Source organism: Sphaeramia orbicularis, chromosome 19 (assembly GCF_902148855.1).
Source record: "Sphaeramia orbicularis chromosome 19, fSphaOr1.1, whole genome shotgun sequence".
In the NCBI taxonomy this organism is placed as follows: domain Eukaryota; kingdom Metazoa; phylum Chordata; class Actinopteri; order Kurtiformes; family Apogonidae; genus Sphaeramia; species Sphaeramia orbicularis.
In genome coordinates, this window is record NC_043975.1 from 8,363,294 (window position 1) to 8,390,793 (window position 27,500).

The window sequence follows — 27,500 nt, forward strand, 5'->3', positions numbered from 1 at the left end:
GCGCAAGTGTTCCTCAAATATTCAGGTGACAACTTCTCCCATTCTTCTTTAATAGTATCTTTAAGAAAGTCGACATTGCTGTGTGATGTTCTATCGGTAGCATGTTCTAAAACGCCCCAAATAGCAGAATCCAGAGGGTTTAGATCTGGGCTAGAAGGCGGCCATAAACATGATTCCCAAAAATTGCTAAAGTTGGATTTGTTGCTGTTGTCAACAAGTGTTCTGGTGTTCTTGTGTAAAATTTTAACTTCAAATCATATTTTACTGCATTTCTAACGCTCTTGTTGTCTACCTCAAGTTCAATTGCCATTTTTCTCATGGATTTGGTTGGATCCTTTAGGATTTTGGATTTGAGAGCTTTAATAAACTTTGGTACGTTTTTTGTTGCTTCCTCCACTTCCAGACTTTCTGGTAATAGTTTTGCTCATAGTCATTCTCTTCTTTCCATTATAACAGTCTTTATGGACACTCCAACTATTTTGAAATCTCCTTTGGTGTGACGAGTGCATTCAGCAAATCACACACTCTTGACGTTTGCTTTCCTGATTACTCATATGGGCAAAAGTTTCTGAAAGGTATGGATATAGTGTTAGGTATGATTATGACATCAATATATGTGTGGTTTCAAAACAATTGACGTAGTGCCTGCTGAGAAAAAACAACTAAATGTTCATTGTAAATTTTGCTTCCCCACCCTGTAAATGTCAGTATTTTCACAGTGTAATGTTATTTTTTTCACTTAAATTTTTTCCACATTATTTTTCACAAAAAAAAATTTGTCGTCATTATTTATGGGTTATTGTGTTGCTTTTTGACTGGAGATCACATTGGTCTGTATGTGGAACCTGAGCCAAAATGATTCTGACAACCTGGACTGTTCAGGTTCATTTTTACTCTGTCATCCTGTGGGCCGGAATGGAACCTGTGGCGGACCAGATTTGGCCCCCGGGCCGCATGTTTGACACCTGTGTTTTAGATAATCAATGAAACAAATAATCTACAGGACGTCATTTATTTATTGAACTTCCTCTTTTCCTTCCTCAGGTATTCGGCCCCAAATCATGAACGGGCCAATGCACCCACGCCCCCTGGTGGCGCTGCTGGACGGGCGCGACTGCACCGTGGAGATGCCCATCCTCAAAGACCTGGCCACGGTGGCCTTCTGCGACGCTCAGTCCACACAGGAGATCCACGAGAAGGTAAAAAAAAAACAAAAACACCCAGTCGTACTCACATCCTGCATCTGACGCTCAGATCCTCAGACGGAGAACCATAGAGTCTGTCACTCACCACGTCTGCCTCTTTTCTTCTGTTCTATCACCGCTGAGATATGAAGCACGTTCTATCAGCACATGCCAGTTAAATATAGCGGCTTCATTATGATCTAATGTCAGTTGGTGCCGAGGAGCGAGGCGCTTATGTCTGAGCCATTGTTCTAATAGAAAGTCTTCCACGGCGGGGGATGCGGTGTAATTACATTGGGCTTGTAGAGACTCTTTATTGCTTTTTATGCAGCAAAACAATATATGGCCACGGAGATGGGTATCGCCCAAGTCCTATCTGTGCATCTGCAGACGGAGTGAGAGCTGCTACGTCTTTGCTCCGCTGTGTTTTTATGAAAATGGGACATATTAAAAAAGAGGCATTTGCATAGAGATCAATTCAATCACAGACCTTGGGCGGTGAGTGGAACGGGGGGGGTGGGTGGGGTTTGTGGGTAGCTTTTTTTTTGTTTTAACATGCCTTATCAGGAAAAACATGATTGTAATGTTCACCTCTGCAGCGTATTCAGCAGTTCACAGTAATAACTCGCAGTGCAGATACCCACAGGGCCGAGAGGGGAGGGGACGAGATTGAAAATGTCCAATCGCTTCCTTTTTTTTTTTTTTTGCGATGCCGAGATGTAGTGTAGATAAGTCTGGGAGTTTTAGTGTGATGATGTCAGGACACACACACACACATACACACACACCGCCAGTGTTGCACAAGTTACTTCCAAACTGTAATCCGTTACAGATTACTTGTTATTTAAGGCAAGGCAAGTTTATTTGTATAGCACATTTCAGCAACAAGGCAATTCAAAGTGCTTCACACAGGACATTGAAATAAAAGAAACAAAAAGAAACACATTTAAAACATTATAAAAGAAACATGTAAAAGGTGATTAAAAACAGCGAGTAAGAAACAACACATAAAATCAAATAAATAAATAAATAAAACAGAATAAAATAAAATAAACACACACATATTAAAGTAAAAGTTGCAGTGCAGACTTTCAAAGAGAATATAAAATGTAAAAAGTCCAAAGTCTTTCAGTCAGCGGCAGCAGTGAACAGGTGAGTCTTTAACCTGGACTTAAAAACTCAGACTCTCAGCAGACCTGATATTTTCTGGTAGTTTGTTCCAGATATATGGAGCATAGAAACTGAACGCTGATTCTCCATGTTTAGTTCTGACTTTGGGAACACAGAGCAGACCTGCACCAGATGACCTGAGTGGTCTGGATGGTTCATACTGGACTAGAAGGTCTCTGATGTATTTTGGGCCTAAACCATTCTGTGCTTTATATGCTAGTAAGAGAATTTTGAAGTCTATTCTCTGAGAGACAGGGAGCCAGTGTAGAGACCTCAGAACTGGGCTGATTGTGGTCCACTTTAAAAGCAATTATTTTTTATTTTATTTTTTATTTTATTTCGAACATGCAAAGAAAATAAAACAAAACAAAGCAAATTAAGACATAAACCAGGGGTGTCCAAACTTTTTTTCAAGAGGGCCAGATCTGATAATGTGGACATTGCCAGGGCCAGTGGTCCCTTCAGACATTTTTTAAACAGTAAAAATTACATATAATGCACTGTTCTACAACAATTTTATTTTCATTGTCACAATATCATTTTTTAAATGGCAATGTACCCAAATCTGAGCCACTTAGGTGTTAACAAATTTAAAAAAAAAAAAAAAAAAAAAATTCTGCCTTCCTTTCACATCTGGAGTCAGATAACATAGAACAAACTGTGTGGAGTATCTTAAACTTCCAAGTTGATAAAAATCTTAACCCCACATTCATTTTAAACATGACTTATATGAGTAATCATTACTCATATACTCAGTAATGTAAAGTCTGTTAACATTTAAGATGAAAACATATGACTCTTACTCTTGTCTTTCACAAAATCATTCAGAAAGTAATATTTTGTGTCACATCTACAAGTACATAACACCAGCAATTATAGGCAACTAACCTGGCAACTTGGTCGCCTGCCCTGGTGGTGAATTCACTGAACTCCCAGGTTCACATGAAGAGTCACTGCTGAGTTTAAAGCAGCTTGAATTTGCTTCACTTTTTCGGAGCGCTCACTCCCTGCTAGCTTGTCGTATGCGTTAGCATGTTTTGTCTGCTAGTGTCTCTTTACATTGAATTCCTTAAACGAGCAACAGTCTGTTGACAAATTAGGCAAACATAATTGTCTCGATTTTCAGTGAAAAAAAAATTGTAATTCCCATCTCTCCTGGAAGCGGCGGCCCTCACTGTCAACTTTCGTTTTTTATTTACAGGCGCTGTGGTTTGAAATTAGCGGAAAAGGTTCACGGCAAAGTCACAGAGCCAGATAGAGTTAGAGTGGTGCTGCCACCATGAGGTGAAAGGAGGAACTGCATTTTGAACCTTTTATGATTCATGTACTCCAGGGGTGTCCAAACTTTTTTTCAAGAGGGCCAGATCTGATAATGTGGACATTGCCAGGGGCCAGTGGTCCCTTCAGACATTTATTAAACAGTAAAATTACATATAAATGCGCTGTTCTACAACAATTTTATTTTCATTGTCACAATATCATTTTTTTAAATGGCAGTGTACCCAAATCTGAGCCACTTAGGTGTTAACAAATTAAAAAAAAATAAATAAATAAAAATTCTGCCTTCCTTTCACATCTGGAGTCACATAACATAGAACAAACTGTGTGGAGTATCTTAAACTTCCAAGTTGATAAAAATCTTAACCCCACATTCATTTTCATTTCATGACTTATACGAGTAATCATTACTCATATATTACTCAGTAATGCAAAGTCTGTTAACATGCGCTGCTTTTATGTTTATTTTATTGTATTTCTCTCAAATTTCATCTTTTTTCTTGCACTTCAAAAATTCTATGCATAATCAAATATTTTAATGTGCGCTGTTTTTATATTTATTTTATTTTATTGTATTTCTAATCAAATCTTAATGTATTTTAATATTGTATTTTTTTTCAATCAATGTGAAGCACTTTGGGCTACAATTTCTGTATGAAAGGTGCTATACAAATAAAGTTTATTATTATTATTATTATTATTATTATTATATTATTAACATTTCAGATGAAACATATGACTCTTACTCTTGTCTTTCACAAAATCATTCAGAAAGTAATATTTTGTGTCACATCTACAAGTACATAACACCAGCAATTATAGGCAACTAACCTGGCAACTTGGTAGCCTGCCCTGGTGGTGAATTCACTGAACTCCCAGGTTCACATGAAGAGTCACTGCTGAGTTTAAAGCAGCTGGAATTTGCTTCACTTTTTCGGAGCGCTCACTCCCTGCTAGCTTGTCGTATGCGTTAGCATGTTTTGTCTGCTCGTGTGTCTTTACATTGAATTCCTTAACCCTTTCATGCATTAATTATGAGAAGCTTAATCAAGATTTTTTTCCTTGGTGTTTTTAATTCCTCTTTAGGCATGAAAAAGCAAACAAACAATGTGATTGAATTTTTTTTATGAACCTATTTTCATGGTGTTACAAAAATATCCACTGGACACCATGCGTTCAATTTTAGAAGCAAAGAAACATGTATTTACTGATATACTGCATAAAAACTATGAAATAAAAACATTAATACTGCTAATATGATGTTTTTTTCACATTTTAACATACCTGCATGGAGATAATTTGCCAAAAAAAAACAACCCTTTTGTTAAAAAAAAAAAAAAAAAAAAAAAAAAAAAGGTTAATTACAGTTTAATAACAATTAGAATTTTTTTACACTCAAACATGTTTCCGCAGACCAGGTTTACCTAAAACAGCAAATTTACAGTAATGGTGTGAATTACAGTGTATGGGATGATGCATAAGTGTCCACTGTGTTGGCTGATATGAAGATAAACCGACAAAATCCATAAATATACAAGAGAACAAAACCTTTGAGCAGCTGTCCACTGTAGTGACCACTATGCATGAGAGGGTTAAACAAGGCAACAGTCTGTTGACAAACTAGGCAAACATAATTGCCTCGATTTTCAGTGAAAAAAATTGTAATTCCCATCTCTTCTGGAAGCGGCGGCTCTCACTGTCAACTTTCGTTTTTTTTATTTACAGGCGCCGTGGTTAGAAATTAGCGAAAAAGGTTCACGGCAAAGTCACAGAGCCAGATAGAGTTAGAGTGGTGCTGCCACCATGAGGTGAAAGGAGGAACTGCATTTTGAACCTTTTATGATTCATGTACTCTGTTCAACAGTCCAAGCGGGCCATAAATAATACATTCTAAAACCGAAGCTGTGGGCCGTATAAAATCTGACCGCGGGCCGTGATTGGCCCCCGGGCCGGACTTTGGACATGCCTGACATAAACAAAATAACATTCAAATGGACAGAATCTATCTTCAAGCACATACAATCTGAATTTTGCATGGTCGAAAAGGAGTGGAAGAAGTAGAAACTTATTTAATCCTACCCCTCAGTCCTTTACACCTTTTTTATTAACTTTATACAGCAATTAACCTATACTATTGCCCTAATTTTAGCATCGAACCACAACAATCCATAATACAGTAACTGAATTATCCACAACGTTATATTTGTGTCAGTACGGTCATACAAACAGACTCAACAAATCAAACATTTTCTTCGATAATTACAGCAGATTTATCAGTACAACATCATACACAAACAAAACAAACAGGCCTCATTGTCATTATTAAATACTGGACCTCTCAAGAATCAATTCTTAATCTTTTTTAAACTGAATTATGTTTGATATTTGTTTTATCTCCACACACAATTTGTTCCGCAGTTTTACTCCACAAATGGAGATATAGCAACTTTTTAATGTAGTGCGTACTTTATGAATCTTTAAATTTAATTTTCCCCTTAAATCATAGCCTCCCTTTTTCACAAAACATTTCTTGAGTATTGCCCGCTAGTAAATTGTTTTTAGCTTTATATACTATTTGAATAGTTTTGAATTCCACAAGGTCAATGAGTTTTAAGATTTTAGATTGGAAAAATAGTGGATTTGTGTGTTCCCGAAAACCAACATTGTGAACAATTCTTATTGCTCTTTTTTGCAATATAAAAATTCTATGTAATGAACTTGTATATGTGTTTCCCCATACCTCCAAACAGTAACTTAAATAAGGTAAGATCAATGAATTGTACAGAATCTGAAGTGATTTCTGACCCTAATTCCTATTCCTATGTTGTAATTCCTTACCTTACAATATTAGTGTGTCAGAACTGTAATGAGTTACATGACTCCTGTATTACTGTTGAGTTACATACAGACTCTCGTCATAAATGCGCAGTAGAACCCCCCCCCAAAGTCAAATTACCCCCCCCTTCCCCAATACAAGACTAATTCCGCTTTTTCACTACATGGAACCAGCTCGACTCGGCTCGGCTCGGCTCGGTATTCCTGGAGACCGTTTCCATTATACAGGGTGGGGAAGCAAAATTTACAATGAACATTTAGTTGTTTTTTCTCAGCATGCACTACGGCAATTGTTTTGAAACCAAACATATATTGATGTCATAATCATACCTAACACTATTATCCATACCTTTTCAGAAACTTTGCCCATATGAGTAATCAGGAAAGCAAACGTCAAAGAGTGTGTGATTTGCTGAATGCACTGTCACACCAAAGGAGATTTTGCGATAAATCTGTCATTTCAGCATCGACAGTGAAGATCGTTTCATCTGAAAAGATCGTTACAATGGAGGACTTTTTCTTGAACCATGTAATAATTTTCTTGCACCTTTCCAATCTCTTTTCCTTCATAGCTGTTGTCAACAAGTGTGTTGGTGTTCTTGTGTAAGATTTTAATTTCAAATCATATTTTACTGCATTTCTAACGCTCTTGTTGTCTACCTCAAGTTCAATTGCCATTTTTCTCATGGATTTGGTTGGATCCTTTCGGATTTCGGATTTGAGAGCTTTAATAAAAGCTTTGGTACGTTTTTTGTTGCTTCCTCCACTTCCAGACTTTCTGGTAATAGTTTTGCTCATAGTCATTCTCTTCTTTCCATTATAAACAGTCTTTATGGACACTCCAACTATTTTTGAAATCTCCTTTGGTGTGACGAGTGCATTCAGCAAATCACACACTCTTTGACGTTTGCTTTCCTGATTACTCATATGGGCAAAAGTTTCTGAAAAGGTATGGATAATAGTGTTAGGTATGATTATGACATCAATATATGTTTGGTTTCAAAACAATTGACGTAGTGCCTGCTGAGAAAAAACAACTAAATGTTCATTGTAAATTTTGCTTCCCCACCCTGTAGCAGGGGTGTCAAACTCATTTTAGTTCAGGGGCCACATTCCTGCTAATACAGGGTGACACAAAAAACAGGAACTTTTTAACAATCCAATAAAACCAAGAGTGATGGAAGAAAAATATTTTATTCATAGTAATTGAAACCTTAAAACATGCCATTTAAGAAACAATGATGGAATTTTCATGTTTTAAAAATGACTTCCTGTAGATGGCGTCCTCCTGTACGAATCCATTCTTGAAATCTGCTGTTGAGATTCCTCATTGACCGCTGCAACATCTCAGCTGGGATACTGTGAATTTCATCCTGAATTCTCTGTTTTAACTCATCCAGAGTTCTTGGTCGAGTCATGTACACTTTACTCTTGAGATAGCCCACAAGAAAAATCACAAACGGACAAATCTGGCGATCTAGGGGGCAGGGAACGTTACGAATCTGAGATCACACGGTTTACACCGAACAATTCTCGCACAGCCGCCAATGGTTACTAAATGGGGTGTGTTTACTTGCTCAAGGTCACTGTCTCGCAGTGCTGCCACTTGCTCATGTCTGCCAATACGCACTTCAAAAATTCCCGTTTTTTTTGGGTCAGCCTGTAATTTAAAAAAAAAGAAAATTCCATCGTTTCTTAATGGCATGTTTTAAGGTTTCAATTACTATGAATAAATATTTTTTCTTCCTCACCTTGGTTTTATTGGATTGTTAAAAAGTTCCCGTTTTTTTTGTGTCCCCTGTATGATCTCATGTGGGCTGGACCAGTAAAATAATACAGCAAAAAATGTAAATTTATATTATAATAATGTTTACAATTACAAAGTTTCTGTAAAAATCGGAATAATACGAACAACTTGAAATGTCTTAAGAAAAACAAGTGCAATTTTCATAATACTGCCTGAATTTATCAGTTTATCATTTACACATGTGCGTTACAACTTCCATTACTATTACAAATACACAAAACATTTAGTAACATGCACAATATTGATAAAATGCCGTATACTTTGCTTCTCTTTAGACATTTTCAGGTTGTTCATATTCAGGTTATTCACATTTTTGTAAAAGGATAGCTTGTTGTAAACTTTTCATGTAATTTTTATTTTTTTACACTAAGGCAAGAGAAAATTTGCAGAAGTCATTATTTAAAGTTATTATAATAGTATTTTACTGGTTCTGACCCCCTTGAGATCATATTGATCTATGTGTGCAACCTGAATTAAAAGGATTTTGATAACATTGATTGTTAATATCTTCATGTAATTTTTGCATTTCACAAATTCATCCCACGGGCCGGATTGGACCCTTTGGCGGGCCAGATTTGGCCCCTGGGCCACATGTTTGACACCTGTGCATTATAGGATACTACAGACTTTACAGTACCTGGACGTCATAGTGATGCAGCACATTATTTCCATGTCGTCTGCTCAGAGAGTTGCTGAAAACTTGCTCGTTGCATGTTGTCTCATCGGAATTTTTACGTCGGCCACCAAAGACTGAACCTCCTCGACTGATCATGGTGTAGTTTTGGGTTTCACGTGATTCATGTACCGCTGTATTTACTGTCCACTTCCACATCTGCTATTTGCTGCGTATGACTTTCATCATTAATTTTTCATCAAAACTGTAAAACCCGAGTCATCAGGAATCTGTAAGTCTTTCTGTGATTACACACCTGAATGTCTTCACTCATGGTGAACATTTTCGAAGTGTGCTCCACCGTAAGCAATCCATTTGTTTACAAACAAACAGGTTTCCTATGTATGGAAGCCCATTTCCACCACTGAAAAAAAAATCCCCATGGTGAGTCATAATTCTGAGATAAAAAGTCATAATTCTGAGATAAAAAATCAAAATTATGAGATAAAAGTCATAATTATGAAATAAAAGTTGAAATAATGAGATCAAAAAGTCAAAATTATGAGATAAAAAGTCATAATTATGAGATAAAAGTTGAAATTATGAGACAAAAAATTCATAATATGCGATAAAAAGTCGAAATCATGACTAAAAAGTCAAAATTATGAGTAAAAAAAGACATAATTATGATTAAAAAGTCAAATTATATGACAAAAAGTCATGATTATGAGATAGAAAGTCACAATTATGGGGAAAAAGTCGAAATTATGAGAAAAAGTCAAATTATAAGATAGAAAGTCAAAATTATGAGACAGAAAATCATAATTATGATTAAAAAAGTCTAAATTATGAAGAAAAAATCATGATCATGATTTTTAAAAAAGTCATAATTACGATTTAAAAAAAAAAAAAAAGTCTAAATTATGAGATAAAAGTAAAATCATGATAAGAGTCATAACTATGATAAAAAGTCTAAATTATGAAAAATCATAATTCCGATAAAAAAAAGTCTAAATTATGAGATAGAAAGTCGAAATTATGATAAAAAGTCTAAATTATGATATAAAAGTCAAAATTATGATTAAGAAGTCTAAATTGTGAGATAAAAGTCAAAATTATGAGAAAAAGTCGAAATTGAGATAGAAAGTCATATGTTTTTTTTTTTAAGTCAAGATTATGGTTTTTAAAAAGTCATAATTATGATTAAAAGTCTAAATTATGAGATTAAAAGTCCTAATTATGATAATAAAAAAAAGTCTAAATTATAATAAAAATTCTAAATTATGAGATAGAAAGTCATAATTGTGATAAAAAGTCGAAATTATGAGATAGAAAGCTGAAATTATTCTAGAACGGTCAGGATAAACAATTCTGAGTGGGGATCCATACCTTGGCACAACAGAGGTTCGAGTACCCCACTTTTGGAACCCCCCCCATGACTGTAATGCATTACTTTTGGAACACATTACTCCCACCCCCCACCCCCGCCCGAGCCCTACCCAGACTGCACAGATTCATGGGAAACGGCGATCAAAGGTGGAATATGAAAGTAGCCCCGGGGTTATGTCAGGTGGTCTACCCGGTAATCCCTTATTTCTTGGATGATGGGGTCTGATGAGAGACACGGGGCTGAATACTGTCGCAGATTGAGTTACAATAGCACTTCAGCGAGACCGAATCCGACACGCACCACCTGCGCTCCAACATCATCATCCAAGGTCGACGGTCCCTCCCCTTTCCCACAGTCCTTCAGTCCCCTGGCCTGTGAGCGTTGGATCATCACCCACATGGCATCCAGTCAATAAACCCACGCGTGTCTGCGTCTCTCCATTTATGGAAAAAAGATACAGGCAAATAATGATTGTTTTTGTCATCGGGTTATTAAACTGTCACAAAGTACTAAAAGCCAAGTGATATTTGACATTTAATCCAATAATCAGCAAATCACTGCAGTTTCAGGAAACACTAGCTGTCATATTTAGTTTTAGTGCGTTATCTGTTCTTCAGATCCGTTTGAGGCTGAAGTGAAGCAGAAAACAGGTGAAGCCAGTGTGAAAAAGGCTGAAAAACACCAGGTTTTTTTCATTCATAGTTTATTGATGGATGTATTTATGTCACTTATGAATGTCAAAACAGTAGAAAAATAAATAAACAGAACATTTAAACCTAAGACATATAGTATATATTCGAAAAGGAGTGAGAAGAAGCATAACTTAGAAACTCCACCCCTTCTCCTTATTAATTAATAACAATAATTACCTTGCTAGTCTAAACATATTTATACTCTAATGCCTGATACTTACTGTTAAATAATTTTGTTTCTGGCGTCATGTTATTATGAACAAATATGATATAATTTACATAAACATATAAAACAACAACACATATACAAATATATATACACATGCATATACATATACACATACTGCATACTTGTACATCTTCATAACACCTCCCTCATCCCTGTACCTCTTAAAAATTGTATCTTTGTACCGCCTTTTAAATTTATACATAAATACTAGTGGAATTTTGTGTTGCATCTTTTTGCCATTTTTCATCTCTTTCAATTAACATAAATTTTTTTTCAGATTTCAGGCTCAATATTCAGCAATAACACACTTATATTGACATGTATCGCGATAAAAGAACATTGGCCATATGATCGCATCCTACCTTGTTCTGTACATTTATGAAATACTTCTTTTGCTCAGACTTTATACATATGGTTGTTGTTTTTATCCTATGACACTTTTCTTCCATAATAGAGGACCGACAAGAAAACATCCTATCTGAAAAATTTACTTTTTTGAGAAAAATTGTAAATATTGTGTGTGTGTGTGTGTGTGTGTGTGTGTACATATATATATATATATATATATATATATATATATGTATGTATATTTATCTAAAAGTCATAATTATGAGATTTTAAAAAGTCAAAATTGTGAGATAAAAGTCTAAATTATGAGATTTAAAAACTCATAATTATGATTAAAAGTTGAAATTATGATAAAAGTCAAATTATGAGATAAAAAAGTCAAATATATGAGATAAAAAGTCAAAATTATGAGTTAAAAAGGCATAATTATGAAACAAGATGAAATTATGAGACAAAAAATCATAATGTTGAGATTAAAAATTCAAAATACTGATTAAAATCAAAATTATGAGATAAAAAGTTGAAATTATGAGATAGAAAGTCAAATTATGAAAAAGTCAGGAGATAAAAAAAGTCAATATATATATACATATATATATATATATATATATATATAATATATATATATATATATATATGAAATCAGTTATCAACTCCTGGTTAACCCATAAAGACCCGGTGCTACTTTGTGTCAGTTCCCAAATGAATCTTTCTCTCTATTTAATCTTTCTTAAGTGATTTATCACCATTTATTATAATATTATCCTCTGTATTTTGCATTTCTTCAATAAAAATCAAGTATTTTCCCATATTTAACTCACTGGTTTTGTAGATGCTCATAAAACCTCAGATTAAGGTGAATTGTCATAAAATCAGAAACACAAAAAAAGTTAAGAAAACTTGACTTTTTTAACAAAATATATCAAGAACTGGACATAAACCACTTGTCTCCATCCACTGTCATTGATCCAACTCCATGTTTGTTTGTTTTTTTGTTTGGTTTGTTTTTGTTTTTATTTTATTTTGAACATGCAAAGAAAATAAGACAAAGCGAAGCAAATTAAGACATAAACAAAATAACATTTAAATGGACAGAATCTATCTTCAAGCACATACAAGTCTGAATTTTGCATGGTCGAAAAGGAGAAGGAAAAGTAGAAACTTACTGGTGGTTTTACTGGTGAATCAATGTTGTAGAAGATGATGGTGTTTCCACGGTAACTGCACAGCCTGTGAACATCCAAATGGGTCATATCTGATGACCGTAAAAAGATGATAAACTGTATTTTACACCAATTATTTACATGTATTGATAGAATTAGTGGATCAACAGGTATTAAACAGTTTATACTGATTCAGTTTCAGATTTCTTAATTGTCCTTCAACAAAACATCCCAGATGCTGTTACAGAACGAAACAGCAAAATGCACAGCATGAAAGAAAAACAGAAAAAAAATCCTAAAAACACCAACTAAAAACAACCCATATATATGATAAAATATTAAATACTGCAGTAAAAATAAATAAAAATAGTTAGTAAAGATAAAAAAAAAAAAAATTGCACGATGGATGGGTCCCTATTGCACCTATTATTGCACATTCTGTATTTCACTCCACCCCCTCAACTTTTGGTAGATGATTTTGGTTACCGTGGTTGTTTTGGTTTTATGGTTAAATAAAGGTTAATAAATAAATAAATAAATAAATAATTGATTGAATTGCTATGTATGGAAAAAGTGGATATGTTTGTTGTTGTTTTTTTTTTCATTTTTGTAGATATAGTCAAAATATTGCATTGATTTTGATGCAAAATTGTGCAAAAATATAAAGTTACACTACAAAAAGTATCACACAGTCTAAGCCCCAGGAACTAGAAGAAGCTGAGTTGAGTTGTAACTTTTATAATAGGTGTAAAAGTTATGATTCAGCTCACGTCTTATGATTTTACCTCAAAATCTCATCAGATGATCTTTTCCAACCCCAAAGTCAGCCTGAACAGACTCACTTCTCTTTGTTCCAAACACCATATCTGTCTTTTCAGAGCTGATATCTGTGCTGCGCCTTTGTAAAAAAAAAAATATATATATAAAAGCACATTTGCTAAGTGTTGAAAACCAACATTTTGGAGAACACGTCGTCTTGTGCCAGGTGGATGAAGTCTGTTCTCAGCATTTCATCCGCCGCTCTTCGTGGGATGACCTCATAGCCGCATTAAAATCCTTCCTTTCAGTCGGAGTCCAAGCCAAAACGCTCTCAAACTTCATCGCCAAAATCAAAAAACTCCTCTTCGCAGCGAACAGACTTGAGCTTTTCTCTCTCACGCTCACACAGGCTAAGAGGGGAGGCAAGAAAAGCACCATGAGAAATGATAGATGTTCGAGGGAATCAGGCTTTGGTTACAGCCCAGCCAGTCAAATAGATAGATCACGTTTTCCGTTAAGAAAGCTATATTCCAGAGTGGAATTTCCCTGTTTTTATATTAAAAAAAAGAAGAAAAAAACAGTCAGAGCTCATGTTAAACTAGTTTTTTTGTCCAGTTTAAACCCTATAAGACCCAGCGCTAATTTGTGGTAGCTCCCAAGGAATTTTTGCTCTTTATTTAACTGATTTGTACCATTTATTATGATATTATACCTCTGTATTTTACAATTTTTATATATATACATGTTTTTTTCCCATGTTTAATTCCCTATATTTATTTAAATACTCATGAAACTCAGAGTAACTTAAAGGTTATAGATCTATGGGATTTATTACCATTTATTTGATATTATCCTCTGTATTTTACAATTTTTTTATATAAATCATGTGTTTTCCTATGTTTAATTCCCTATATTTGATTTAAATGCTGATGAAAACTCAGAGTAAACTTAAAGGTTATAGATCTATGTGATTTATATACCATTTATTTTGATATTATCCTCTGTATTTTACAATTTTTTATATAATCATGGGTTTTCCCTATGTTTAATTTCCTATTTTAATTTAAATGCTCATGAAAAGTCAGAGTAAATTCAAAATTATAGAGCTAAGTGATTTAGTACCATTTATTATGACATAATCTTCTGTATTTTTCAGTTTTCTCTCTAAATCCTGTATTTCCTATAGTGCAATTTCCTATAATTAATTTAAATACTCATGAAAACTCAGAGTAAATTCAAAGGTTATAGATCTAAGTGATTTATTACCTTTTATTTTGACATTAGCCTCTGTATTTTACAATTTTGTAAATATAAATCATGTTTTTTCCTATGTTTAATTCCCTATATTTGATTAAATGCTGATGAAAACTCAGAGTAAACGTAAAGGTTATAGATCTATGTGATTTATTACCATTTATTTTGATATTATCCTCTGTATTTTACAATTTTTTATATAAATCATGTGTTTTCCTATGTTTAATTTCCTATATTTAATTTAAATGCTCAGGAAAAGTCAGAGTAATTCAAATTTATAGAGCTAAGTGATTTAGTACCATTTATAATGACATTATCATCTGTATTTTAACATTTTTTTTTACATAAATCATATATTTTCCTGTATTTAATTTTCTATATTTGATTTAAATGCTCATGAAAAGTCAGAGCAAATTCAAAATTTATAGAGCTAAGTGATTTTTTTACCTTTTATTTTCACATTATCCTCTGTATTTTACAATTTATATACATATATATATATATATATATATATATATATATATATATATATATATATATATATATATATATATATAGATATATCATGTTTTTTTCCTATGTTTAATTTCTTATATTTGATTTAAATGCTCATGAAAACTCAGAGTACATTAAAAGGTTATAGATCTAAGTGTTTTATTGCGATTTATTATAACGTAATGCTCCATATTTTGTATTTTTCCATTGAAAATCAGCTTTTTTCCAATATTTAATGTATTATTTATAGATGGATAGCATCAGATAGCATCACTGGTAGTATATAAACACAATTTGGTATGAATTCAAGCAACAGTTTTGCTGCTACAGACATTTGAAATTTTGTCCATTATAAGTAAATGGGGCAAAAACAAAAAGATTTTTAAAAAAAAAGTCATAAAAAATTTTAACTTTGACCTGTTTTTCCCAAAATGTAATGAGATCTGTTTTGGGTCACTGGCAATCTATAAACCCAATTTGGTATGAATTCAACCAATAGTTAACAATCAAAGAAACGAACAAACCGAACCAAAACCAACCCCCCCGGCCCCTCCTTTGGGGGCGGGGCTAATAAAATCCAAGCACAGGTACTTGTGTTGAACATTCACCTGCAGTTCAATAAAACATGCTGTATTGTGTTTCCTGGAGGGACCGTGAGTGCGACAAGCTACTCCTCTGCCACTTAACATGGACAAGGTGACCCGTCCTGTGATTCAGCCTGATGTCGATCTAAAACCATCCCCCGTCGGTATCGGCCTCAGCCCCTGTCAGCGCCGCACACTAAATAACAACTCTGCATTCACCTCCAGCCAAACTGCATTAGCTTTTCTGTGATTAGCAGATTAGCCCCCAATTTCCATACTGCTTTTATTAGCGCCGCGTCCCGGCCAGGCCTTCCAGATACCAGTTCAAGGTTACAACACCCCTTACACATGCAGCACCGGCCAAAATACACACACACACACACACACACACACACTCCCCTCTCTACGTATCTGGATTGGACCCTGAGCTTCAGTGTTGTTTTAACCCACAGGTGTCAAACATGCGGCCCGTGGGCCAAAACCAGCCCACCAAAGGCCCCAATTTGGCCTGTGAGGTGAATTTGTAAAATGCAAAATTAGACACAAGATATAAACAATGAAGGATGTATAGACAACTAGAAGCACTCGGAGAGCGCAGACCTCCGCCAAGGCTGATCAGTGCCCCCCCCCCCCCCCCCCGATCACCCCCAAAAGTTAATCGTTTCTTCCTTATCCCATTTCCAACAAACCCTGAAATTTCATCAAAATCTCTCCATAACTTTTTGAGTTATGTTGCACACTAACGGACAAACAAACAGACAAACAAACCCTGGCAAAAACATAACCTCCTTGGCGGAGGTAAATATGAAAAACCTGATATGAAATAAGAAAAATAAGTGCAATTTTACCAATATTCTGCCTGTTACTAAATGTTTTGGGCATTTGTTGTAGTAAGTTGTAATGCACATGTATAAACTAGAAGCACTCGGAGAGCGCAGACCTCCGCCAAGGCTGATCAGTGGCCCCCCCCGTGGGCCCCCCCACGCCAAGGAGGTTATGTTTTTGCCAGGGTTTGTTTGTTTGTTTGTTTGTCTGTTTGTCTGTTTGTCTGTCCGTTAGTGTGCAACATAACTCAAAAAGTTATGGACAGATTTTGATGAAATTTCTGGTCTGGGCCCCCCCCCCCCCCCCCCCCCCCCCCCGATCACCACCAAAATTTAATCATTTCTTCCTTATCCCATTTCCAACAAACCCTGAAAATTTCATCCAAATCTGTCCATAACTTTTTGAGTTATGTTGCACACTAACGGACAGACAAACAAACAAACAAACAAACAAACCCTGGCAAAAACATAACCTCCTTGGCGGAGGTAATGATAAACTGAGGCATTCATTCATTCATTCATTTTCTGAACCCGCTTTATCCTCACTAGGGTCACGGGGGTCGCTTGGAGTCTATCCCAGCTACATAGGGGCGAAGGCGGGGTACACCCTGGACAAGTCGCCAGTTCATCGCAGGGCTGAACATATAGAGACAAACAATCACTCTCACATTCACACCTATGGGCAATTTAGATTAACCAATTAACCTATTAGTGCATGTGTTTGGATGGTGGGAGTACCCAGACACGGGGAGAACATGCAAACTCCACACAGAAAGGTCCCACCCCCCGTCAACTGGTGTTGGAATCGAACCCAGGACCTTCTTGCTGTGAGGCACGAGTGCTAACCACTGCACCACCGTGTCGCCCTTTAAACTGAGACGTAATATTGTTAAAATTACACTTATTTTTCTGAAGACATTTCAGGTCGTTCATGTTATACAGATTTTTAAGGAACGTTTGCAAATGTAAACATTTTCATCATGTAATTTTACTGGGTTTTTTTTGTTGTTTTTTTTAACTTTACAGGTCCGCTCTGTTTGAGATCATATTGGGTTGAATGTGGCCCCTGAACTAAAATTAATTTGACACCCCTGTTTTAACCCGTAAAGACCCAAACGTTCACTAGTGACCAAAAGCATCTGCTCATTTAAACTGTTAAATACCTGTTGACTCACTAATCCTATCAATCCATGTAAATAATTGGTGTAAAATACAGTTTGTCATCTTTTCATGGTCATCAGATATGACCCATTTGGATGTTCATACGCTCTGTAGTTACCATGGAAACGCAGCTTCTTCTACAACGTTGATTCATCAGTAAAACCCATGGAGTTGGATCAGTGACAGTGGATGGAAACACTGGGTTACCCTCATTGAACAACTGCCAGCCATAAAAAAACTAGAAGCACTCGGAGAGCGCAGACCTCCGCCAAGGCTGATCAGTGGCCCCCCCCCCGTGGGCCCCCCCACCCCCGATCACCACCAAAATTTAATCATTTCTTCCTTATCCCATTTCCAACAAACCCTGAAAATTTCATCCAAATCTGTCCATAACTTTTTGAGTTATGTTGCACACTAACGGACAGACAAACAAACAAACAAACAAACAAACCCTGGCAAAAACATAACCTCCTTGGCGGAGGTAATAAATAGATAAATAAAATCAGAAAATTCAAGACAATTCAACAAATCACCAAATGTATTATGTATTAATGTATTAAGTGATTTATTACCAGTTATTATTGGATATTATTTTCAACTAAATCTATCATTAACTGAACAAAAAACAAGCATCTCCATCCACTGTCATTGATCCAACTCCATGGGTTTTACTGGTGAATCAATGTTGTAGAAGATGATGGTGTTTCCACGGTAACTGCAGAGCCTCTGAACGTCCAAATGGGTCATATCTGACGACCATGAAAAGACGACAAACTGTATTTTACACTTATTATTTACATTTATTGATAGAATTAGTGGATTGACAAGTTATCAAGGTTATCATCAGATTATCAGGATTTTTTTTGGAAGCTATTAGGAAAATAGAGTAAATTCACAAGTTATTTGAGAAAAATGAAGAAAAAGTGACTATTTACTCAAAATATATCATTAACTCAACATAAAACAAGCATCTCCATCCGCTATCGTTTGTCAAACTCCATGGGTTTTACTGGTGAATCAATGTTGTAGAAGATGGCGGTGTTTCCATGGTAACTACGGATCCTCTGAACGTCCAAATGGGTCATATCTGACGACCATGAAAAGACGACAAACTGTATTTTACACTTATTATTTACATTTATTGATAGGATTAGTGGATTGACAAGTTATCAAGGTTATCAGATTATCAGGATTTTTTTTGGAAGCTATTAGGAAAATAGAGTAAATTCACAAGTTATTTGAGAAAAATGAAGAAAAAGTGACTATTTACTCAAAATATATCATTAACTCAACATAAAACAAGCATCTCCATCCGCTATCGTTTGTCAAACTCCATGGGTTTTACTGGTGAATCAATGTTGTAGAAGATGACGGTGTTTCCATGGTAACTGCAGAGCCTCTGAACGTCCAAATGGGTCATATCTGACGACCATGAAAAGACGACAAACTGTATTTTACACTTATTATTTACATTTATTGATAGAATTAGTGGATTGACAAGTTATCAAGGTTATCATCAGATTATCAGGATTTTTTTTGGAAGCTATTACTAAAATAGAGTAAATTCACAAGTTATTTGAGAAAAATGAAGAAAAAGTGACTATTTACTCAAAATATATCATTAACTCAACATAAAACAAGCATCTCCATCCGCTATCGTTTGTCAAACTCCATGGGTTTTACTGGTGAATCAATGTTGTAGAAGATGGCGGTGTTTCCATGGTAACTACGGATCCTCTGAACGTCCAAATGGGTCATCTCTGACGACCATGAAAAGACGACAAACTGTATTTTACACTTATTATTTACATTTATTGATAGGATTAGTGGATTGACAAGTTATCAAGGTTATCAGATTATCAGGATTTTTTTTGGAAGCTATTAGGAAAATAGAGTAAATTCACAAGTTATTTGAGAAAAATGAAGAAAAAGTGACTATTTACTCAAAATATATCATTAACTCAACATAAAACAAGCATCTCCATCCGCTATCGTTTGTCAAACTCCATGGGTTTTACTGGTGAATCAATGTTGTAGAAGATGGCGGTGTTTCCACGGTAACTACGGAGCCTCTGAACGTCCAAATGGGTCATATCTGACGACCATGAAAAGACGACAAACTGTATTTTACACCAATTATTGACACGTAGTCATATCATTAGTGGATCGACGGGTCTTAAACAGTTTAGATCGGTCGATGGCTTTAGTCGTTTGAGTCTTTATGGGTTAAATTAGTTTGAAAATGGGGAAAATGTGCTCCTTTTACACCCGCTGACAGATTCGTTTGTATATTCTGTAACAGATTGTTCCAACTGGCCGTTAAAGCTTTATTATGTTTACTCTCCCAGAAATTTTCAAAACATGAGGAAGAGTCAATATTTAACACATTTCCCCCCAAATTCAGCCTGACAAATTAGGTATCTGGGGAAAGTTCGGAGGCTTTTCCTGGAACTGAAGATGTGCTCTTGTGGGTTTGAGTAGAGCTTCGATGGAACTGTGAGTTTAGCTCTGAATCTGAAATGAAAGAGGCTGCATGGACGCAGAGGTAACAGGTTTATGTGAAGATACAGTCCCCGATGGTTTGGGCTGGGAGTGTTTTTGATGCGAAACGAATCACAATTTTAGATTTTACAACTGTTTGTTGTTATTAACCCTTTCATGCACGAATTATGAGAACCTTAATCAAATTTTTTTTCCTGAGCGTTTTTATTCCTCTTTAGGTATGAAAACAACAATGCAATTGAAAATTTTCTTCTGAAAAACAAACAAACAAACAAATAAATAAATAAACATTTTTTAAAAATGAAAAAAAAAAAAATTCTTATAAACCTATTTTTCGTGAAGTTGCAAAAATATCCACTCAGTTCAAAACTCAAAATATCCACACGTTTAATTTTTGACGCACAGAAACATGTATTTACTGATAAATTGTGTGAAAACTATGGGGAGGGCTTGTGATTCTTGGGGTTTATGCTCAGGAGAGCTCAACATAATGTTACCAACTCATGTCAGAAAAGATATGTAGTGTCTTAAAACTTTAATAAAGATATGTGTAAAAAAAAAAAAAAAAAAAAAAATCCATGAATATACAAGAGAACAGCTGTAGAATAGCTGTCCACTGTAGTGACCAGTATGCATGAAAGGGTTAAATACTGGCTGCACATGCTTTTTGGAGTTTCAAACTAAAACCATGCTGTTCTTATTCATAATTATAGTTTCAGATTATTATTTTTGTCTTTGAAACATGTCATGCAAGAAAATAAAAAAGCACAGAATAGATGTGTTTGTGTTTTTGGATGTTAAGTTATTGAATATTGAACATAGTGTGTTGTGTTTCTATAAAATGTAAATGAACCCTTTATAGCAGGGCTGTCAAACTCATTTTAGTTCAGGGTCCATATTTAGCCTAATTTGATCTGAAGTGGGCCGGACCAATAAAATAATGACTTAATAACCTATAATAAGAATAAACTTTATTGCAGACACAAGTCCATAAACCACAAGCACACAACGTACAGAATAAATAGAATAAAAAGGATAAAAAGAATAAAAAGTAATAAATAATGACAAATCCAAATTTTCAAAAAAGATGTGAATAACCTGAAAAAACAGAAATTTCATTTGAAAAATTAGTGCAATTTTAACAATATTATGCCTCGACTTATTATTTATACATGTACGTTGTACACAGTGTTCCATAAACATTTGGTAACAGGCAGAATATTGTTAAAATTTTGGAGTTTGGGTCTAAAATTTGAACAATTTCTACAATATTCCATCTCTTATTATTAACACAACTATAGATCACAGTGGATCCATAAATGCACCAAACATTTAGTAACAGGCAGAAAATTGTTAAAATTGCACATTTCGGGTTGTTCATCTTTGTATTTATCTAAGTATTTATTCGCATTTTATTGTGAAAGAATAGTTTTGTAAACGTAAATATTTTCACAGTGTTATGTTATTTTTTTCACTTCAATTTTTTTCCACTTAATTTTTCACAAAGAAAATTTGTAGTTGTCATTATTTATGGGTTATTGTGTCGTTATTTTACTGGAGGTAACATTGTATGTGGAACCTGAACTAAAACGATTTTGACAACCTTGACGGTTCAGGTTCATTTTTGCACTTTCATCCCACGGGCTGGAATGGAACCTTTGGCGGGCCAGACTTGGCCCTCGGGCCGCATGTTTGACACCTGTGCTTTATAGGATACTCATTGAAACACTCTGAAATTCCAAATTTGTGTTATTGAATATTGTCATCTACCTCTTCTTGCCATAAAACGTCCAAACAGCACTTGCTAAAAAGTAAACACATGCAATAAAATAACTGTTATGAGTTCATAAACGGCCAAAAATCACTCATATTCTCTGTTAACAGCTTCAAAATGTCTATAAAATCTCTATGAATCATTGTATAGTTTTATAAAAACAACATGCTTCTGGACCTCACTGAGGCACGAGATTGGCCTCATATTCAACGTTTGAGGAAATGACCAAAAATAGTCACTTGCCCGATAAAGGGTTAAAGATAACAATGTAAAATTATTTAAAGATAACATAATTAAGGAGTATAATTAAATGTTGACTTGGTATTTTTGGTATCGTTTGATGGGATTTTCAGGATTATCATCAGGTTATTCTTTTTTTCAGCTACTTATTATGAGGAAAAATGTTTACGAGAAAGGTTTTGTTCTTGTATGTAACTGAAATAAAATTTTTCATTAATTAATTAGAACACAGGTGTCAAACATGCGGCCCGGGGGCCAAAACCGGCCCGCCAAAGGGTCCAGTCTGGCCCGCGGAATGAATTTGCAAAGCGCAAAAATTCCACGTAACATATTAACAATCAAGGATGTCAAAGTGGTTTTAGTTCAGGTTCCACATACAGACCGATGGGATCTCGATTAAAATAATAGCATAATAACCTATAAATAATGACACCAAATTTTCTTAGTTTAATGTGAAAAACATAATATTACATTAACATCTATAAATAAGTAATGACAACTCCAAATTTTTCTCTTTGTTTTAGTCTAAAAACTTACATTAAATGATGAAAATATTAACATTTACAAACTATCCTTTTACAACAAAATGCAAAAAACCTGAAATTTTGAAAGCGAAATTTTAACGTTTTTCTTCCTGTTATTAAATAATTTGTGCCTTTGTAGATCCAATCCATTATATATATATATATATATATATATATATATATATATATATATATATATATATATATATATATGCATGTATAAATGGTACGTTGAGGTGTAATATTGTTAAAAATCGCACTTATTTTTCTCAAGAAATTTCAGTTTTTTTCAGGTTATTCACATCAATTTTGTTTGGATAGTTTGCAGATGCACATATTTTTATAATTCAATTTTGATTGCACTGAAATCAAGAGGAAAAATTTGGACTCGTCATTATTTACAGGTTATAATGCTATTGTTTTAATGGTCCGGCCCACTGGGCCCACTGGTCCCTGAACTAAAATGAGTTTGACACCCCTGACATAGATGTTGATGTAAGAACTGAAGTGATTTTGGTTATTATCAAGAAAACCATGGAAAATGAATAGATATCAGCTCTGAAATTAAACTACTATGAGCTATTTTTATTGTTATCATTAAATTTGTCCAAACAAATGCACCTTTAGTTGTACCAGGCATTAAAATGAACAAGAAATTCATGAAAACAAGGGTGGTCAAAAATGTTGCTGGGTGTTGAGAACCACAAATATGTGAAAAGACAACATTTTCAAACACACCTACATCACAGGTGTCAAACATGTGGCCCGGGGGCCAAATCCGGCCCACCAAAGGGTCCAGTCCGGCCCTGCAGGATGAAAGTGCAAAAATTAACCTGAAAAGTCAAGGTTGTCAAAATCATGTGATCTCCAGTAAAAAATAACAACACAACAACCCATAAATAATGACAACTACAAAATGTCTTTGTTTTATTTGAAAAATTAAGTGGAAAAATTTCAAGTGAAAAAAATAGTATTACACTGTGAAAATATTTACATTTACAAAACTATTCTTTCACAATAAAATACAAATTAAAACATAAATAAAACAAAGATGAACAACCTGAAATGTGCAGTTTTAACAATATTCTGCCTGTTACTGAATGTTTTGTACATTTATGGATCCACTGTGATCTGGAGTTGTGTTAATAATAAGAGATTTTAACAAAATTTTAACAATATTCTGCCTGTTACCAAATGTTTATTTCACATTGTGTGTAATGCACATGTATAAATAACAAGTCTAGGCGTAATATTGTTAAAATTGCACTAATTTTTCAAATGAAATTTCAGTTTTTTCAGGTTATTCCCATCTTTTTTGTAAAATATAAATATTTTCATAATTTAATTGGGGTTTTTTTGTACTAAAACAAAAAGAAAAATTTGGATTTGTCATTATTTATAGGTTATTAAGTCATTATTTTCCTGGTCTGGCCCGCTTGAGATCAAATTGGGCTAAATATGGCCCCTGAACCAGAATGAGTTTGACACCCCTGCCTTACATTATCTTAAATCATGATCAGTCTTAATTTGGCTTATGATCTATTTTTCAGAGGGAATATCCAGACTGTGACATTACAAAATAACTTTAAAAGGTCCGTTTATTAATGTTATTAGAGTATTTTACAAAGAGAAAGTGCCAATACACAGCCCTAGTCCATATCGTGTATCTTTACTTATATCGTCGTTTTTTCATGAGTAGAATGTATCAAAAAAACCTAAATGTGCTTCCAGGTGATATGAGTTTATTCCACCAGGGAGACTCCGATCCAAATCCGTTCTATTCTGACCCAGTTCTGTCCCGTTTCCGCCTTAATAACGCCTCGATTATTGTCCAGACTCGCGCTACACTTTGGTGACCTTGCGTGTTTTGTCATCTCATCAGGTTTATCGTCCGTCAGCTGCCGCTCTGATCGCTCTTCCCACTCAATTACCCTCATCCTTGGGCCGTAAAGCCCCGAGGGTCCGAGCGCAGGTTTGTGATGACCACGCACAACCCGGGCTTTCCCCAGAGACAATAACACAACTTAGAACCTACAAGGACAGTGTGTCGCTGCCGCCGGTCATGTGACGCCTGTAGTTTCCCTCTGGGTGAAATCTTAAACATTCTCTTTAAGTGTCCGAAGTCATGCCAGACATGTGATTATCATGGCTGGTGTGGAAGGAATGTGATCTTGTGATTGTCACGGGGTGTTACGAGCTCTAATGGACTAATAGCCATGGAGGTTGGATGTTGTGAAGCTAGCATGAATGAATGAATAAATGAATGGATGAGTGGACGCTGATGAACAAAGGAAAGACGTGAATGTAATTAACCCTTTATACACTGTAAGCCCGGAATTTGTATTTACTAAAATGCTTTAATTACAATGCACTTAAATGATTTCAGTTTTATGATGTTACTATAAAATGTTCAGTATATTCTACTAATTTGTAGACTTAGTTCATGTTTATGCACTTGGCAGATGCTTTTTTCCAAAGCGACTTACAGGGGAAAACCAATCAAATCACTCAATCAATCAAATTTTATTTATATAGCGCCAGATCACCACAAAAAAGTTATCTCATGACACTTTATATATAGAGTTGGTCAAAACCAGACTCTAAGCCAATTTACAGAAACCCAACAGAATCCTATAGTCCAATCTCATAGTTGAAAGTACGAAAAAGTTGAAGTTGAATGGAATTAAATCACTGAGTTTTAGTCATGACCACACCTTTTTATCTTCGCATTGCATTGTGGGTATGGGGCACGTTGTTGAAAATGTGTTATTTTTCTGTGCAGGAGTTAAGCGGGGTTGTGGTGTTAGTGTTAATTTGGATTTAATGTGTGTATGGCAGTGTGTATTGGCCTTTTTGTATTGGTTTTTGTATTTTTGTACAGCTGCACCATGAGTCAGAGCCAGAGGAGGAACTATGGCTTTACTGTTCATCTAACACTGTCATTGTATAATAGAAATCTTAACGTCTTAATTGTCAAATTAAAAGCACTTCCTGAACTGGCAAATGACATTGAGCTAATGTCCATTCAGGCTACAATATATTAAGTTGAATAATTTCATAACTATTTTAGTCAGGAATAAATTCAATTCAAATTGCACTTATTTTTCTTAAGAAATTTCAGTTTTTTCAGGTTATTCACATATTTTTTATTTGGATAGTTTATAAAAGTAAGTATTTTCATAATTTAATGGAGGGGTTTTTCACACCAAAACAAAGACAACAATTTGGAGTTGTCATTATTTATAGGTTATTATGTTATTATTTTACAGGTCCGGCCCACTGGAGATTAAATCAGGCTGAATGTGACCCCTGAAAGAACATGAGTTTGAGACCCCTGTTTTAAACCAACCACTAAACTTAATCAGTGTGAAGTCCTGACATTTTAACATCTAAATTGCAGATTACTGAACTTGAGACTTACAGTCATCGAAAAAATTATTAGACCACCCCTTGTTTTCTTCAGTTTCTAGTTCATTTTAATGCCTGGTACAAATAAAGGTACATTTGTTTGGACAAATATAATGAAAACAACAAAAATAGCTCATAGTAGTTTAATTTCAGAGCTGATATCTATCCATTTTCCATGTTTTTTTTTTTATAATAACCAAAATCACTTCAGTTTTTCCATCTATATCTATGGCGTTGTACTGACAAAAACAGTGCTTTTACGCATTCCATGTTTTCTTTTCTGTTCCCGCAAAAATATACAAACTCCAAACAGAAAAGCCTACGCTGGGAACAGATCCTGTTAAAATGTGTAAATTCACTGCTGTTTTTCACTTTTAATTCTTTAACCCTTAGAAACTGTGGCCAAGTTTTAAATTATTAATCATACACATATGCTTTTAAAAATAAGGCAAACTGGAGTTCCACATGTGTCATATTTGGGTCCTCAGAGGTTGTGTAGTGGACATGGTTAAGAATTTGCATTTGGTTGGAATTTAGTTGTAATTGAAGTTTGCATGTGTTTCTGCAGGTGCTGAATGAAGCTGTTGGAGCCATGATGTACCACACCATCACTCTGACCAGAGAGGATCTGGAGAAGTTTAAAGCTCTACGTATTATCATCCGCATCGGCAGCGGCTACGACAACATCGACATTAAAGCCGCAGGAGAGCTAGGTACCGACTCTGCAAAGATTTACTGATGATTGTTCAATGCATAGGAGAGGAGGGGTGGGAGATATGGACAAAAATGGTGACATAATAAACGTTTAATATCGGTCAGCATCAACAACTATCACGATAAATAGCAAATTATTGTCTTCTTCCAGGTTAGAGGTTTGTTTTCGTTCCTGAGTGGTTGCATTTATTAATAAGAAATGCAACAAGATAAAAAAGCAAAAAAAAATGCAACAGAACGGAAATAATGCAAAACAAACACACAATCAGTGTAAATGTAAAGTAAATATATGGATATTTGTGGGTTTATCTCTTTTTTTTTTTTTTTTCTTGGTCATTACAAAGGACCAAAACCTACCAAACAACATAACATTTTAGAAATCTAAGAGCAGAATTTGCAAAACCAATGTAATCACAAAAGGTTCTGTATTCAGTAATATTATGCATGAGCAGAATTATGCAAAACAAGAAAATACTGAAACATTTGGAAGTGTTTTAAAGTCAAGGTTAAGGTTAACTCACTTTATTTCCATATGGAAATTCAGTCTCTGCA

General features: G+C 34.8%; 1 protein-coding gene across 1 annotated transcript in view; it reads left to right on the forward strand.

The window, feature by feature from the left end:
- The first annotated feature begins 1,035 nt into the window (after positions 1–1,035).
- The window catches only part of LOC115439353 (C-terminal-binding protein 2), a 113,836-nt gene continuing 87,371 nt past the window's right edge, over positions 1,036–27,500 (forward strand). The window contains exons 1-2 of the mRNA XM_030163187.1: positions 1,036–1,199; positions 26,803–26,947. Coding sequence (XP_030019047.1) covers positions 1,062–1,199; positions 26,803–26,947 — 283 coding nt within the window. The 5' untranslated portion in view covers positions 1,036–1,061. The remainder of the gene's footprint in view (positions 1,200–26,802; positions 26,948–27,500) is intronic.